At 33.1% G+C, this 18,834-nt stretch overlaps 1 protein-coding gene across 1 annotated transcript in view; it reads left to right on the top strand.

Moving 5' to 3' along the window:
* The window catches only part of LOC123759473 (ankyrin repeat and fibronectin type-III domain-containing protein 1), a 41,722-nt gene extending 33,745 nt beyond the window's left edge, over positions 1–7,977 (top strand). Inside the window, exons 9-13 of the mRNA XM_069335257.1 lie at positions 203–335; positions 660–773; positions 2,706–2,880; positions 4,467–4,698; positions 4,875–7,977. Of these exons, the coding sequence (XP_069191358.1) occupies positions 203–335; positions 660–773; positions 2,706–2,880; positions 4,467–4,698; positions 4,875–6,795 (2,575 nt within the window). The 3' untranslated portion in view covers positions 6,796–7,977. The remainder of the gene's footprint in view (positions 1–202; positions 336–659; positions 774–2,705; positions 2,881–4,466; positions 4,699–4,874) is intronic.
* Positions 7,978–18,834: the final 10,857 nt, after the last annotated feature.

Genomic DNA, 18,834 nt, shown 5'->3' with positions numbered 1-18,834 from the left:
AGATAATTTTTAGAACCTATATATTGTACACTACTACAATATGTGCCTAAATGTACATTATACATTTACGTGGTTCTCTTCATTGAGTGATGTTCTTTTTTTTTTAGAATTCTTACTAACATACTTTTTCCTTCTAATTGATTTTACCCGTCACAACTCATCGTCACACTCAATTATTCATATACTGTATATATATTTTCAGGGGTTCGTATCTAGCATGCATTGTATACTGTGAAGACAAAGTGCTTGTAACAACAGAAGAGTTTCCTCCAGTTGTTGAAGTTGATGATGACTATATGGGGCAAGCAAGATCTCATTTTCATTGGCTTCTGAAGGTAAAAGCTTTTGTATGAAGTTGGTAATTACACTGCAGTAGAGTAATACTTCGTGGCATATTCACTTCATTAGTAAATAATAGATTGACTAATCATGTAGAAACATTATTGTGGCAAAAGTTGATGCATAATATAACCATACAGCTATACAACAAGGGGGATAGAAATAGCCTAAGCTACTCTATCCCTTTGAGATGTATTTCTTTCTTGTCTCAATAAACATACTTGAACTTGAACTATACAACTCTAGAGTTACAAACAACACAGCTACAGCATTCTTCCCACCATAGTCTCCTTGTTTATTCCCGCAAATGATGTTTTCAGGTAGCTACAACATGGGAAGATGTCAAATCTCTCAGACAAGACATGGATCGAGCAGGGTCAGCTTCTAATGTACCCTTCAGAATAAAACTGCTACAAGCTGCAGCCAATATGCAGGTATGAACAAAATGTGCTGGAGTGTTATCATTTCAATATACTGTACAGTATTAACTACACATTAGGTCTAAGTTGCTTTATTAAACAAAAAATCATCCAGTGAAGATAGATATAGATTGACAGATATAGATAGATTAATAGATATCCAATTAAAGGACAAATAAAAAATATTAAGGTACGTATTGACATTTAAAGGGTGCATAGTTAAACACAAATAGTAATTTGTCTGCTCTGTGATACATTGCTATATATATAGTGCGATTGTTTCACTTAATGTTCTGTCTATGAAAATCATTAAAAATATGATTGGGGCCATATTAAGAGTTACAATTCATGGTCTAATATTTCCCATAGTGTGAGCAAAATTCACAGAACAAAATCGACCAATCATATGATGGGCAACTACCACAAGAACGTTTTTGTAAAGAGATTTCACCACTTCTAGAATATTTCCCACATCCTAGCTTTGGAACCTCATTTTCAAAGGAAGAAGGGCCCAAATTTAAGTAAACGAAAACTGTGGCAACACAAAATGAAAATGAAACATAGAATTTATTTTTAAATATGATCAATAGCTTCTCCAAGGCTACAACAACTTCCTCAAATGTTGCATCCATCTACAAAAATCATTGAAAAATGTAATTGGAGACATATTAAGAATTACCATTCATTCCATACATTTCCCATGCATTTTACATACATATGAGGGATAACTTCTACAAGTCTGTGAACTCTGGCCCTACTTCCTAAGTAAAGCTACACATCCCTCATTTTGCCAAATCTCCAAACACTTGTTCGGGGAAAATGGTCCCAAACATCCTTGTCCTGTTGTGGGAATTAAATCTGGGACCTTTTGGTTGTGAATCAACTGCTGACTACTGTATTACAGCACCGTGTCCTCCTCTGTGTGTCACTGCTATAGACAAAAGCTTTAATTCGTTTTATTCCAATATAGGTCAGCTTATTGCTGCCTCCCCTGTACAATAACCTCCCTTCTGACCATTCACTCCCACTCCCCACCCTCAACACACCTTATATTGCCCTGAACATATTTCTGCCACCCCCCTCCCTATCTCCCTTGCTTTCAGCACACTCATGCTCTCAACATTCTCGTATCCTCCCTACCATTAGTATACTCCTACCCATAACATATTGCTCCTTCCCACAAATACACTCCCATCCTCCCCTGCCCTCAACATATTCTCTTCCACCTTCTAACTTCAAAACAAACTCTCCACCCTCTCCTGCCCTATGCACTCCTTGCCTATCCAACACACCCCAGTTGAGAGTTTATTCAATTTTACCCAATATAAAAGGTAAATTTTGCCACCCCTTAAAATGTTGCCGCAGGCATCCAGAGCCTCATAGAAAATATAGACATCCTATGCTGCAATCCAAGTAGGAAGACAGTTAAAGATACCGTGTGGGGTGCAACAGCCCATCACCTGAAGAGTGCCACCATTTATTTCCATTAATTGTTTTGTTTTTATAAATTTGGTGCCCATCAACTTTTGTTAAATTAAGGAAAGAGATGCACTTAAAAAAAATAACTGGTATACCAAGTATTATATACAGTACAGTATACAGTACTATTATATACTGTACTGTTTAATTGTACAGGTACTTAAAGTTATATTCATAAGAAATGTATAACAGAATGGCAGAGATAATTTTGACATATAGAAAAGTAATTTTTATGAAGTAGCAATTCTACTTGACACATTTTATTCAGGTACTGTATTTAATTTAATTGCTGAATAACACATATAATAATCGCATACTGCATATGCGATTATTATATGGTAGAAATAATCGCATACTGCGTATAATAGTTTATGCACTATATAATCTTCTGAACTATCGTCTGTTATAGTATCTAAATATTTTTTTGGTTTACTCTGTTCATTGTATGTGCACTTTTGCTTATTTCAGACAACACTTGGCATCCAAGATTTGGGTCAGTTTTATCATAAGCCCATTGTTGGCAGTAATGGAACGCTGGTGTTTTGTACAATACGACACGTAAAAAGCACAAAAGTCATATCGGCTATGAATGTTAAATGGATTCCACTTTCTAAACTAAAGGAGAAGAAAACTATAGCTTCAGGTGAGTTTACAAACGTTCTTCAAATATCTATTTAATATAATTCCCCACTGTTTTCCTGATTTACATGATATCCACCGTCTCCAGTGGTTGTGAGGGAACTGCCAGCTTGTGACAGATACCCCCATTCTTTCCGAGGATTTTTTCTGAAAAACATTTTTGAAATGTAGTATTCCTCTTCTAGATCTTTGATGGATAGTTGGGTTCATGGGTATATTGTCAAATGGGTGAAAAAACATCTCTTATTATGTGGCCTACATTGAGTCTTGGCATACTTGACAGTGAGTCACATCACAATGTTTACAAAAACATGGTCTAAAATATTGTCTTTAACCTCAGTATTTTTAAGATGAGCTCTGTTATGTCTTATTTGTTGAATTGTTAGTCCTGAGGCCATCAGCCTTTCTGTTATGAGTATTGACTTACTTTAAGATGATTTTCATTGCTCTGCACTGAACTTTTTGCAGATAAAAAAAAAAAATAGCCTTTTTGTAGATTAGTTTTCTATTATCGGATACAGTCTTGGATGGGGTGCACAAGGGATCTATCTGTACAGCAGGATGACAACATCCTTCCCTTAATTTGAAATTTAAGGGTCATTTAATTATTCTTAGGATTTGGTTGGCTATTTTTGTAGCAGCCCCTATTTGCTGAGCCATTTTCAATGATCAGTGGACTATTACTCTGAGGTCCTTTCATTTCTCACTGTGTTACAAGATTATTTTGTCACTATGTAAGGTTTTTCATTTTGTCATACGGAAGAAATTTTTTAGTCACAAAACACATCATAAAATTTTTGGATGGTACATAGATTTGAAAAACTCAGCAGTGAAAATTATATTACAACCTTCCAAAACTATCTACACAAATTTAATAAATGGTCAGTTTTGAAAGTTTGTGTAGATACTTTGCAAAGGCTGTAATGTAATTTTCGTTTCTCAAGTTTTCAGATCTTTGTAACATCCAAAAATTTTATGATGTGTTTTGTGATATTTTCATCTGTGTTATGTAGAATACAGTAGGGATTAGCCCAAAAATAAATCTCTGCAGTATTCTGCTCACAATGTTTTTCCAGTCTGATTATATTCCATTATGGAACACTTCTTTTCGAGTTTTAGCAGTTACTTTATCCATTCCAGCATTTTGAATGATTCCATGTGCTTGTAGTTACACAGGCTAGTCTTTTGTGTATTGCTTCATCAAATGCTTAAAAGTGAACACCATGTTGACAAGGACTGAGTGCTCTATGTTGTTGGTTACTGTTTCCAGAAATGCGAGCAGGTTTGTTTAGGCAGGGTTTGCTCATCACAAAACCATGTTAGATTTTACCAGAATTGTGCATGAAGCCTGAATATCATAAAACATGGTTGCTAATAATAATACAGTAATAATAATAATGAAATGCAAAATAATAATAAAGCAGTAAAAGCAATACAGTAATTGAAACTTAAATAATATCCAGTTTCTCATCCACTAATTATTTAGTTTCTCATCCACTATTTCTTAAATAAGACTACTTGAATAATAATTTTTTTTGTATAGTTATTATTGATTCCAAAATTAAATAAAATTACTTTCAAATATTACAGGGCAAAGTTCAACTCACAGCGACCCAGGAACATCAGCTGGTGACATTTTGTTGTCATCAATACAAGACCAGATTTTGTACGATAAAGTGAGTCGTGTACCCTTACGCAGAGGGCTGTATTTGGGTTACCTCAAATTACAAAGTTCTGTGGATGTTTTGCAGGTGTTAGTGCCAGAGAAAACACCCAATATGTTCCCTCATGTTAAAATCAGGGACAATCCACACGTGTCAAGGTTTGTAGTTTGGTTTCTTCTGTTATGCAGTATTTTGTAAATATTTTATCATGACAAGTATAATAATAATCATGGATGATTATATATGTATGCAGTAGAGAAAGTAAATTGAGCAATCAGTTGTCTAGATTTGCTAATTTGTTTAAAACACATGTTAAATTATGATTGTTTTTCAGAGAGGAGTGGGAGTGGGTGCAGAGCTTAGAGTTAGCAAGCACAGAGCAATGGCATCTAAATACTGGAGCTGAGGCTGGAGAAAATGAAAGTGAAAGAAGTTCTCCTCTTCCCAATGTTCCATCGCCAGCACAGCATGTGTGGCATTCTCAGCTTTGCCAAGCATCACAGAAGTTATTAAAGCAATTGCAGGTTGAAGATGATGCTCAGCAGCAACACAGACTTTACTGTAGAGAAGTGTTAGAGTTGAGCTCCGATGTGGCTCTTCTCCTTGTTATGCCACCTGTGGATGCTGTGTGTTCTGCTCCAGGACAGGAAGATGCACTTTTTTCTCAACCTAATCTTGCAACCTTGCCTCTCCAAATATTTGAAATGATACATATGGGCACATACCAAAGGGAGTTAATTGGAAGATATGCTAGACTCTCATACATCCTAGAGATGGATACACTGATGGCACAACATGCCAGTCGAGAGGCCTTCAGTCAGGACGAGATTAACTGCTCACGGTACCGTCTGTGGCAGCTTCAAACCTTTCAGGAACAACTTGATGCTACGTGGCGAGGCCTTCGGTGGGTTATGGATGCTATTAGCTATGCTCGTGATAAGGCAGCATCTGGTGCCCCCTTAACGAACTTGCTCTCTTGTTCATTCCCCTCTACAACACCTCAGCCAGCAGTGCAGCAGTCTACCTCACACATGCCTGCTTCAACTTCACCTTTACAGGATACTCATAGTTCTAGTGAGTCCCTTCAGCATGGTGCGGATAGTAAAAGATTAAGAAAAGATGATGACTTAAATTTTAGTGTAAAAAAGTCAGAAACACCAAGAATGCTAAAATCTAATACCTCAGAAAACATACGGGCTGCAGTCAAGTGTGAGACAAGGTTTCACAAATCAAAAACAGCAGAATGTTTAGTTCATAGTAGTGGATGTGTTCATAGTTGTATCAAATCCTATAACTCTCTAAATGATTGTTTATTAGACAGTGGAGAACAAAATGAAAATGTTCCATTGCTCTCATGGACACATGAAAAAATGGAATATAGTGGTGAGAGAAAAATGTACAGTAAAGACCTACCAACTTCTAGAAGTGAAAATCAGTTGCAACATTGTGTAGATAATGGTTATCCCCCTAGAAAGGCCAGTGCTCCTGCATTTTATGATACTCATGAGGTATGCCTAAAATCCCAGTGTTGTACTAGTGAACCAAAAATAAATCAGAGCATTTCATCATTAGAGTCTGTAGAACAAGGTAAGAGGAAAAAAAATAGTGTTGATCTCGAATATGAAGAGACTATGGCATGTAGTAAATCACCGACAAGTAGTTGCTTTGATTTACACCATCGTTATAGTAGCAACCTAAATGTTGAAATGCAGAGGGCAGGGAGTAGTCTGAGTCACGATTCCGAAGCCTCGTTCTCTAGTATGACAGCTAGTTTGCGGTCCTTGTCTTCAAATGAAACAGAAACAGACAATTTAAGTCTCATGTGCTCAGAGAGTGGGCGAAGTGAAGCAAAGAGTACAGAAGGTGAGGAGTTAGTTGAAGGAGCTGCTCGTAATGAGGATTTTACCATAATACGGGTGTATGCTGCATATCAGACTGGTATGGCATCTGGTACCTCGGTTAAAATACACATTACACCCAGAACAACAGCACGAGAAGTGATAGACTTGGTAGTGAAACAACTTAATGTAGCTGTTGTGCTAAAAGGAAAAAGTGGCCCTACCTATGGAAATGATAAGCTCAAAGATTTCTGTTTGGTGGCTGTGATTGGTATGCGTGAAAGATGTTTACGTGAAGACTTTAGGCCACTTCAGCTACAAAACCCATGGAAGCGGGGCAAACTTTATGTTCGACTGAAACAAGATGTTCTGGCTGCTCTTGAGCAGAGTAATTCACGTCACTCAGCATACCTGTAAAATCAACCTTCACTGTACATTCCACCACATTATACATTATCATTCTGTAATTTCAAATTATTTATATGTAAGAATGGATGGCTATATTCCTTCTTCGAGAAATTTCAATTCTTGTTATGTCTACCTTAACCGAATGCAGTACTGGAAAATTTTGGATTCGTACTTGGGTACAACAGTGTTATTAGTCATTTAGATGTTTTGTGCAATTTTTTTCAGTGCTTTACAAAAACCAAAAGTATTAAGTTGCTTTCAGGTTCTAAACACTCTTCTCTATGTGTTACCAAATTTTTTGGTACCCGTGTACAGCTCCTGCCTCAATGCATTATTGCAACAAGCCTGGGAATTAAGGGCATTTGAAGTTAAGCATAGTTTATGAAATAAAACAGCTATAAGTAACATTGGGGCTTACTTCAAGTAAGCATGAAGAATGTTTCAATACCCATGAAACTGACAGTTAATTTTGATTTCTTATAAGGCGGACTATGTATGCATTCACGATCGATGAAATTGGCAGTGTAGTTTGTCGAGGCACAGTCTGTGAACTTTGATATAACAAACAGTATTTCTAGTTATTAGTGTCACCCCTTTATTAAGAAAAACTAAAGGAAATAAGAGAGAAACCCAGTAGATATTCACCATAAATCTAAAATATGTAGTGACTTTAAAGCAACGATTTGTTAGCCAAAGGAAGGGGTAACTGACTGCACATCGATTTATATAGTAGCATTCAGTTCAGGTGGTAAGTTTTTTTTTTTACTTATTTAAACATCTATTTATGTGACCCCTAGTATATATGAAGTAGTTTTGTTTGTTAAGTGCATAAACATAACATTCCCTGTTGTTGCAAGTTTTATCCAAGTGTGACATGTTTCTTGCCTATCATAACATATTACCAGAAACCTACTTTTTTATATATATATATACACCAAATGAATGTTGCTTCATTTCTTAAGAGTAAATGGAGCTGTCAAATTATTGAATTATTCTGATACAGTATCTAAGATTCTCTTGAGAGTGTTCTTACAGTACTGCCTTTTGTTTATAGTATTTTTGTAGTTGCAAGAATATATAATTTTATTATTTTTATGTAGACTATATTCACAACAGAAAATATATTTGAAATCAAACTGAAGAATAATTGTAATGTTATGACATTTTGAGAAATGAAATGACGTACAGTAATTGCTTCCTATTACTCTTGCTTCCTATATGATGTGTCATTCATTAAACATACCTAATCAATCCACAACTTAAAAGATCAGTAAAATTAATTTATATATATATATATATATATATATATATATAATATATATATATATATATATATATATATATAATATATATATATATATATATATATATATAATATATATAATATATATGATGGCAAAATACATTAACAGAAATCTGGTTTTATACAAAATTACATTATTGCAAATATAAAGCCAACACTTGGTGCAGCATTGTCAACTGTGCCTTACTTGCAAGATGTTTGCACTTTCTTCTAATAATTACTTTCTTCCATGATCAGACCTCATTCTTGAGCAAATAATAGACAAAAATTTAATTATTTGGCAAAGGCATTAAATTAAGATTTACTTGAATAACTTATACTCTACTTTGTTATACAAAACATAATTATTTTCTTGGTAAATTTTTTTTTATGAAGGCTATACAGGAGGCTAGCTTATTTTTTTTCATATTGACATTTGAGATTTTATAACAGCATATATGTTTTAATTTTGTATTAAATATACAGATTGCCAGAATTTCTGGTGAATACATTATACAGTGGGGCCTCGACTTACGACCCGTCTATGGGAATGGATTAAATTCGTAAGTCGAAAATTCATAAGTCGAAACAAATTTTCCCATAGGAAATAACGTAAATTGAATTAATCCGTTCCACATCCCCAAAAATATTAGTTTAAAAATACATTTTATACCGAATACCAGTCTTCTTGTACTAGCTATAATACAGTATGTACTGTATATCTTACCTTTATTGAGGACTCTTGTTGGCATATGGAAAATGGTGAGGAGGGAAGGAGGAGGAGAGGTGTTACTGTTTGGAAAGGGAATCCCCTTCCATTATAACATCAGGTAGTGATGACTTCTCTGGGGTACTCTCTCTCCTACGTTTTGCAGGCATACCACTAGGACCTGGTTGTGGCTCACTGCTTGCTTGTCTTACTAAGAATCTGTATAAAGACACTTGTTTTTCCCTACATTTTAACACTTGTCTTTAGTGAGACATCACATTGTCATTTAAAAGGTCAAGGAAATGGCCTGCTACAGCTTTATCTGGGTGATTTTTTTTTAACAAAACTTTGCAGTTCTTCCCATACTTCACACATTTTCTTAATGAGGAAGGAACATCCTCTACTGCCTCTACTCACAGCTATTTTCTTAGGTTGAACCTTACCACCATCTTTCTTGGGTTCCATGGCATGATATATAATAATTACTTTTATCATCATAAAACAAAAAAGCACAAAAACAATTAAATTCTTTACGAGCTCGATCGTCACTAAGCGGGCAGCTTTGGTAAACTGAGGTCGGGTCGGCCCCTGCCACAAGAACCACGCACTCGGTTGACCCAAACGTGCATCAACAAAGTCTCTAGTCGAGGCAAAGGTACTAAGTCAAGTCGCATTTTCCAACGAAATTTGTCGTAACTCGAAAAATTCGTAAGTAGGGGCAGTCATAAGTCTAGGTGCTACTGTACTGTAAATTGCATTTTACAGATTACTTTATTCCCATGAGTATCTTGCAGTTACGGCAAGAAGAAATTTAACATGTGCAAATTAAGACTAGCTAACTGTGATTGATCAGTGTTTGTCATAATGCTGAATACGAACAGTACTGTATATCATTAGGTTTTCCTGAACTTTACCAGATTACAAAATGATCGTTTTGTATAACATTTGTATTAATTTCACAATTTTTTTTTCTGAAACAAATTAAACGGCTGTTACATCTACTATTGTATGTAATAATTTTCAAATCGAAAACATTTCCTCATTGCCTCATTTAGCCTGCAAAAAAATAATTATTATAGTGATAATATTTAAGACAATAGAAAGACAAAATTAGAAATGAAAGAAACGTTTCCCAGAGGAACTCGTGTGAAAAATTTAATTTAGAAAGATTTCAATTATACCAATTACTATGTTAACCTTTTCTGTAACCTATTTAATTTATGGTTTAGAATACAAAGAATTAATTTCAGTTGAGCTCTACCATATGAAGATCCATTAAATGTCATTGAAATCAAACATAATAGGCCTACTGTAGCTTGAATGATTTATTATAAAGGTATATATGTTGTTGTTAAAGTGAACTTAGTTTCACTAGTTATATTATTTAATGAATTAATTTTTGTTATTGAATACAAATGATGTTTATTGTACAGCAATTCTACATAATTTTTATATTTAACAAAGTTATAAACTTTGTCCTTGCAGACTTTAATTATAATAGTTTTGAAACAATGTAGTGTTCTGCCCAAGGCTAATAGCAAAACATTTTTTCCCATACATTCACCTACAGTTAAAAGCCAAGCTAACACCAGTAATATTGTCCCATGGAACATTTTGCACAGGTATCATCACTATTTATAGACCTTTATAACCTCTCTGTAATTATAACTTGTCTACAAACTTTTCTGGTGTTCATTACCTAACAAATATTTTTTTTATGGTAAACCTTATGAATGACCAAGGAATCCTTGTAAGTTTCTACTCTAATTTACATTCCTCATCTGGTCACCTATTTATTCCCATCCATTTGTGAATATATTACATATGTGAAAACTATTTCAGTGATTTTTGCACTAGGAATGGTTAATAATAATGCAATGTATTGCCCCCTACAGATGTAGCAAAAAAAAATGTCATTAAATATATAATCCATGGCACCACACAATTTTCATTGGTCTCATTTTTATGTATTTATAAGAGTAAAATAAATTTATACTAGAATTATTTTGTATTTATAGTGTACAGATTAGACATGCTATTTTAGTAGATGAACTATTTAATGTGATGTCCAGTGGACCAAAGTATGGTACAGTATATTGCGAGGCTGGTGTGGTGCCAGGGTCCCACCTCACCCTCACATCGCATTACCCTTTGGCTTTCATAGCACACTACCTGAATTTGTTCTCGGCTTGAAAAGACGAAGTGCTGTTATCTAATTTGCTATGTTGTGTAAATTATACATACGTACCTTGTAAATGGCATACCAAATTATGTAAATACTAAATAGTACAAGTATATTTGATGTTGAAATAAAATAATTTATCTGAAGAACTTTGTTTAATTCTTAAAAAAAAAAAAAAAATAAAGTACTGTACTGTACTTGCAAAAATATCTGCATTTTCTTGGGAATAATAAAAGCTTAAGGGAAGGGCAATTGATAACACAATACTGTACAGTACAGTACTTGGGTCTCGAGGTTCATTAAAGAAATATATTCTTTCAAATTAAAACAGTTGAATAGGGGCTCATACAATATTTTTTTTTTTTTTTATAATATTACTGTTTCAGTCCAACCTGGACAATGATAATGGTCCAGCTCGAAACATCGTAGCTTTTCCATCTTCTGATGTGTGGCTTAGTCATCATATCTTCAGCTGCGTTATTGTGACTGATCGTCTACATGTTACTGTTGTTTGAGTGTGGGTGTGAATGTGACTACTTGGAGCATCACTACTGTGTCATGGGTGCCTGCTAATATTTTAGCAATGAAAGCTTGAGGTTTCTAATATTTGGACAGTAGAAACTGTTGGTACTGGAGGCTGCCAGTGTTCTATTAAGGCCAATGGACAGGCCATTGGCCAGGCCAATGTTGATGGCTCTGGCATGGGGTGTCAGAGCCATCAACATTGTTGTTGATTTGCCATTCTGAATTAGCAGGCACTCTGGGCACAATGGCATCACTTGCAGCCTTACTACAGGTGGGTGTCTAGCAGAGTGCATGCCTTGTTTCTTAATGTTCCAAAATTCTGCCACTCTTACTGGTTGCCTTCATGGGGGTTACAGTTCACCCTTGGAAGACAAGTAGGTACTGTACTTAGCAACTACCTAAGTGATGAGAGCTACACTCATGGTGTCCCATCTTCTCACCTGTTCCAACTGTCTGCAAAATCAGAACTTTCTATTGCAGCAGCTTTGTTTCCTTAGCTTGAGTCTATGACCTCTTGTTCTTGAGTTAGTTTAGTTCATTTATTATGCACCCCATACCCATCTTGTGGGCGGTAATGGAAAGGGTTCAAGAATTCAGTTCCTGTTACTATTTTCCTGGTCATATACCTTTTATTCTAATATCTTCTAGCTTTGGTATATTTAACGCCTCTAGCCTTTCTTTATACCTCGTTTTTCAGTAACAGAAGCCATTATCTGATCAGGGAGAGAAAGATACTGACAGTATGGGGCTTAAATTTTATTGATAAAATAAATTCTGCAGAACATGTAGATATATAAAGTAAGAATTAACAAAAGTAACAATTCCAAGTCCGAGGACTAGTATCTAACTTAAAAGGTACACCCGTAGTAAGTATGAGATAAGCTTAGCCTAGTGACATGGCAAACGAATTCTGCAGAAACCTAATAGCTTAACTGGTACTAGAATTAAGGCCGTGGGCAAATGTGTAGTAATTATATAACACTAGGATATAACAGGCAGGACACAAAGAGTAACTAATAAGTGAGCGACCACATAACACATAATGGACCCTGACCAAGAGGCCGTAAAGACCTAATGAATAAGGAGAAGGGGTTCCTGACTAAAAGTAGGGCTTACTAGCACCTAGACTAGGCAAAGTATTAGCTGCGGACAGCGGGACACTTGGGGACCGGCGCTGCACCCCCACCGGTCATTTAGTTGCACGTACTTGCATCTTTTCCAATTTATTGATGTGCAGTACTTCTTGAAATATGGGCACCATACAACTACTGCACATTCTAATTTTGGTCTTGCAAAGGTCGTGAATAATTTCTTTAATATTTTCTCATGTATTTAAAAGTGATTCTGAGGTAGGAAAGCATAGCATAGGCTCCTCATATAATGTTCTTTATGTGGTCCTCAGGGTTGATTGCATCGACAGCTTGATTGATAATTTAACAAAGATTAATAGGCTGATTAATATGGTTCACTACCGCCCACTGGATGGGTATGGGGTCCACTACCACACACAGGTGGGAGATAGTGGACCCCATACCCTCTCCACTACCACCTGTTGAATGGGTATGGGGCCTAGAATCGCCCATAGGATGAGTATGGGTGATTTGAAGTTAAAATCCACAAATATGGTAATATAGTGACTTTTTTCACGTTATTCATGTAGTGTGATTTTATGTATATATATTCGTTTGTACCAATATTTCGATACTACTTCATGTTTTCTCACGATATGTGATTTGGCCTTCAAATCTCAGAATTTCGCAAATTTTGCATTTTAAGCCAGTTTTCTTGCATTTTGTTTTGTACTAAAAATCATCGAATTCAGCAATATTTTGACTTTATCATCCCCTTTTCCTTTATGTGATTTAAACAAAAAATGATCGAATTAAGCAATATTTTGCCGTTTTTCCACGTTTTTGTGAATTTTCAGTTTATTGCTATTAATTCATTAAATATACGATAAAAATGATGCAAACACATAATTAATTAGAAATTAACCTTAAACACTTTATTTTCAACCAACTATTTGTTTCTCGTTAAAATACTGAGTAAGATATTGGAAAGGGGAGAAGTTCTGTTTTTATTGCATATATCGACGTTTCAGCCGGATTAGAGCGGTTTTACGTGTATATCTAAAATCGGTTATATAAACGGAAAATCAGGAACATTTTAGTTAATTCTAATGAAAACACATTGATTTTTAACATTTGTATTTGAAACAACATTGTCATATGTCTTTTCTTGGATCTAAATAATACGAAACCTCGCTCTATGATTCGAAGTTAAAATCCTCAAATTTAGTATAATAATGACTTTTTTCACGTTTTTTATGTAGTTTGATATTACGTAAATATATTCATTTTTACCAATATTTCGATACTATTTCATGTAGTATCACGATTTGGCCTTCAAATCTCAGATTTTCGCATAATATTGCATTTTAAGCAATTTTTTGCATTTTGTTTCGTACTAAAAATCATCGAATTCAGCAATATTTTGACGTTTATCATCCCCTTTTCCTTTATGTGATATACACAAAATATCATCGAATTAGGCAATATTTTGCTGTTTTTCTACGTTTTTTGTGAATTTTCAGTTTATTGCTATTAATTCATTAAATTTACGATAAAAATGATGCAAACACATAATTGATTAGAAATTAACCTTAAACACTTCATTTCAATCAACTATTTGTTTCTCGTTAAAATACTGAGTAAGATATTGAAAAGGGGAGAAGTTCTGTTTTTATTGTATATATCGACGTTTCAGCCGGATTAAAGCGGTTTAACGTGTACATCTTCCATCGGTAATATAAACCGAAAATCAGGCACATTTTAGTTAATTTTAATGAAAACACACAGATTTTTGTCATTTGTATTGGATGCAACATCTTTATACGTCTTTTCTAGGGTCTAAAAAATACGAAACGTCGCTCTATGATTCGAAGTTAAAATCCTCAAATTTGGTATAATAATGACTTTTTTCATGTTTTTCATGTAGTTTTGATGTTACGTAAATATATTCATTTTTATCAATATTTCGATACTATTTCATGTTTGTATCACGATATGTGATCTGGCCTTCAAATCTCAGAATTTCGCAAATTTTGCATTTTTATGCAAGTTTTCTTGCATTTTGTTTTGTACTAAAAATCATCGAATTTAGCAATATTTTGACCTTTATCATCCCCTTTTCCTTTATGTTATTTAAAAAAATATCATCGAATTAAGCAATATTTTGCCGTTTTTCTTCGTTTTTTTTAATTTTCAGTTTATTGTTATTATTTCATTAAATATAGGAGAAAAATTATGGAAACACATAATTGATCAGAAAATAACCTTAAATACTTCATTTTCAATCAACTATTTGTTTCTCGTTAAAATACTGAGTAAGATATTGGAAAGGGGAGAAGTTCTGTTTTTATTGCATATATCGAGGTTTCAGCCGGATTAGAGCGGTTTTACGTGTATATCTAAAATCGGTTATATAAACGGAAAATCAGGAACATTTTAGTTAATTCTAATGAAAACACATTGATTTTTAAAATTTGTATTTGAAACAACATTGTCATATGTCTTTTCTTGGATCTAAATAATACGAAACCTCGCTCTATGATTTGAAGTTAAAATCCTCAAATATGGTAATATAGTGACTTTTTTCACGTTATTCATGTAGTGTGATTTTATGTATATATATTCGTTTGTACCAATATTTCGATACTACTTCATGTTTTCTCACGATTTGTGATTTGGCCTTCAAATCTCAGAATTTCGCAAATTTTTGCATTTTAAGCAAGTTTTCTTGCATTTTGTTTCGTACTAAAAATCATCGAATTCAGCAATATTTTGACGTTTATCATCCCCTTTTCCTTTATGTGATATACACAAAATATCATCGAATTAGGCAATATTTTTGCTGTTTTTCTACGTTTTTGTGAATTTTCAGTTTATTGCTATTAATTCATTAAATTTACGATAAAAATGATGCAAACACATATTTGATTAGAATTAACCTTAAACACTTCATTTTCAATCAACTATTTGTTTCTCGTTAAAATACTGAGTAAGATATTGGAAAGGGGAGAAGTTCTGTTTTTATTGTATATATCGACGTTTCAGCCGGATTAAAGCGGTTTTAACGTGTACATCTTCCATAGGTAATATAAACGGAAAATATAAACGGAAAATCAGGCACATTTTAGTTAATTTTAATGAAAACACATTGATTTTTATCATTTGTATTGGAAGCAACATCTTTAAACGTCTTTTCTAGGGTCTAAAAAATACGAAACGTCGCTCTATGATTCGAAGTTAAAATCCTCAAATTTGGTATAATAATGACTTTTTTCACGTTTTTCATGTAGTTTGATATTACGTATATACATTCATTTTTACCAATATTTCGATACTATTTCATGTAGTATCACGATATGTGATTTGGCCTTCAAATCTCAGATTTTTCGCATAATATTGCATTTTAAGCAAGTTTTCTTGCATTTTGTTTCGTACGAAAAATCATCGAATTCAGCAATATTTTGAGGGTTTATCATCCCCTTTTCTTTTATGTGATATACACAAAATATCATCGAATTAGGCAATATTTTGCTGTTTTTCTACGCTTTTGTGAATTTTCAGTTTATTGCTATTAATTCATTAAATTTACGATAAAAATGATGCAAACACATAATTGATTAGAAATTAACCTTAAACACTTCATTTTCAATCAACTATTTGTTTCTCGTTAAAATACTGAGTAAGATATTGGAAAGGGGAGAAGTTCTGTTTTTATTGTATATATCGACGTTTCAGCCGGATTAAAGCGGTTTAAGGTGTACATCTTCCATAGGTAATATAAACGGAAAATCAGAAAACATTTTAGTTAATTCTAATGAAAACACATTGATTTTTATCATTTGTATTTGAAACAACATTGTCATATGTCTTTTCTTGGATCTAAATAATACGAAACCTCGCTCTATGATTTGAAGTTAAAATCCTCAAAAATGATAATATAGTGACTTTTTTCACGTTATTCATGTAGTGTGATTTTACGTATTTATATTGGTTTTTACCAATATTTCGATACTACTTAATGTTTTCTCACGATATGTGATTTGGCCTTCAAATCTCAGAATTTCGCAAGTTTTGCATTTTTAAGCAAGTTTTCTTGCATTTTGTTTTGTACTAAAAATCATCGAATTTAGCAATATCTTGACCTTTATCATCTTTTACTTTATGTGATTTAAACAAAATATCATCGAATTAGGCCGTTTTTCCACGTTTTTGTGAATTTTCAGTTTATTGTTATTAATTCCTTATATATACGATAAAAATTATGCAAACCCATAATTGATCAGAAAATAACATTAAATACTTCGTTTTCAATCATCTATTTGTTTCTCGTTAAAATGCTGAGTAATATATTGAAAAGGGGAAAAGTTCTGTTTTTATTGCATCTATCGACGTTTCAGCCGGATTAGAACGGTTTACGTGCATATCTTCCATCAGTAATATAAACCGAAAATCAGGAAAATTTTAGTTAATTTTAATGAAAACACATTGATTTTTAACCATTTGTATTGGAAGCAACATCTTTAAACGTCTTTTCTAGGGTCTAAAAAATACGAAACCTCGCTCTATGATTCGAAGTTAAATTCCTCAAATTTGGTATAATAATGACTTTTTTCACGTTTTTCATGTAGTTTGATGTTACGTAAATATATTAATTTTTACCAATATTTCGATACTATTTCATGTAGTATTACGATATGTGATCTGGCCTTCAAATCTCAGAATTTCGCAAATTTTGCATTTTTAAGCAAGTTTTCTTGCATTTTGTTTTGTACTAAAAATCATCGAATTTAGCAATATTTTGACCTTTATCATCCCCTTTTCCTTTATGTGATTTAAAAAAATATCATCGAATTAAGCAATATTTTGCTGTTTTTCTTCGGTTTTTTTAATTTTCAGTTTATTGTTATTATTTCATTAAATATAGGAGAAAAATTATGGAAACACATAATTGATCAGAAAATAACCTTAAATACTTCATTTTCAATCAACTATTTGTTTCTCGTTAAAATACTGAGTAAGATATTGGAAAGGGGAGAAGTTCTGTTTTTATTGCATATATCGAGGTTTCAGCCGGATTAGAGCGGTTTTACGTGTATATCTAAAATCGGTTATATAAACGTAAAATCAGGAACATTTTAGTTAATTCTAATGAAAACACATTGATTTTTAAAATTTGTATTTGAAACAACATTGTCATATGTCTTTTCTTGGATCTAAATAATACGAAACCTCGCTCTATGATTTGAAGTTAAAATCCTCAAATATGGTAATATAGTGACTTTTTTCACGTTATTCATGTAGTGTGATTTTATGTATATATATTCGTTTGTACCAATATTCGATACTACTTCATGTTTTCTCACGATTTGTGATTTGGCCTTCAAATCTCAGAATTTCGCAAATTTTGCATTTTAAGCAAGTTTTCTTGCATTTTGTTTTGTACTAAAAATCATCGAATTCAGCAATATTTTGACTTTATCATCCCCTTTTTCTTTATGTGATTTAAACAAAAAATGATCGAATTAAGCAATATTTTGCCGTTTTTCCACGTTTTTGTGAATTTTCAGTTTATTGCTATTAATTCATTAAATATACGATAAAAATGATGCAAACACATAATTGATTAGAAATTAACCTTAAACACTTTATTTTCAACCAACTATTTGTTTCTCGTTAAAATACTGAGTAAGATATTGGAAAGGGGAGAAGTTCTGTTTTTATTGCATATATCGACGTTTCAGCCGGATTAGAGCGGTTTTACGTGTATATCTAAAATCGGTTATATAAACGGAAAATCAGGAACATTTTAGTTAATTCTAATGAAAACACATTGATTTTTAACATTTGTATTTGAAACAACATTGTCATATGTCTTTTCTTGGATCTAAATAATACGAAACCTCGCTCTATGATTCGAAGTTAAAATCCTCAAATTTAGTATAATAATGACTTTTTTCACGTTTTTTATGTAGTTTGATATTACGTAAATATATTCATTTTTACCAATATTTCGATACTATTTCATGTAGTATCACGATTTGGCCTTCAAATCTCAGATTTTCGCATAATATTGCATTTTAAGCAATTTTTTGCATTTTGTTTCGTACTAAAAATCATCGAATTCAGCAATATTTTGACGTTTATCATCCCCTTTTCCTTTATGTGATATACACAAAATATCATCGAATTAGGCAATATTTTGCTGTTTTTCTACGTTTTTGTGAATTTTCAGTTTATTGCTATTAATTCATTAAATTTACGATAAAAATGATGCAAACAC

This window comes from Procambarus clarkii, chromosome 32 (genome assembly GCF_040958095.1).
Source record: "Procambarus clarkii isolate CNS0578487 chromosome 32, FALCON_Pclarkii_2.0, whole genome shotgun sequence".
In the NCBI taxonomy this organism is placed as follows: Eukaryota; Metazoa; Arthropoda; class Malacostraca; order Decapoda; family Cambaridae; genus Procambarus; species Procambarus clarkii.
The sequence above is the reverse complement of the archived record's forward strand: the minus strand, read 5'-3'. Positions and strand labels throughout refer to the sequence as shown.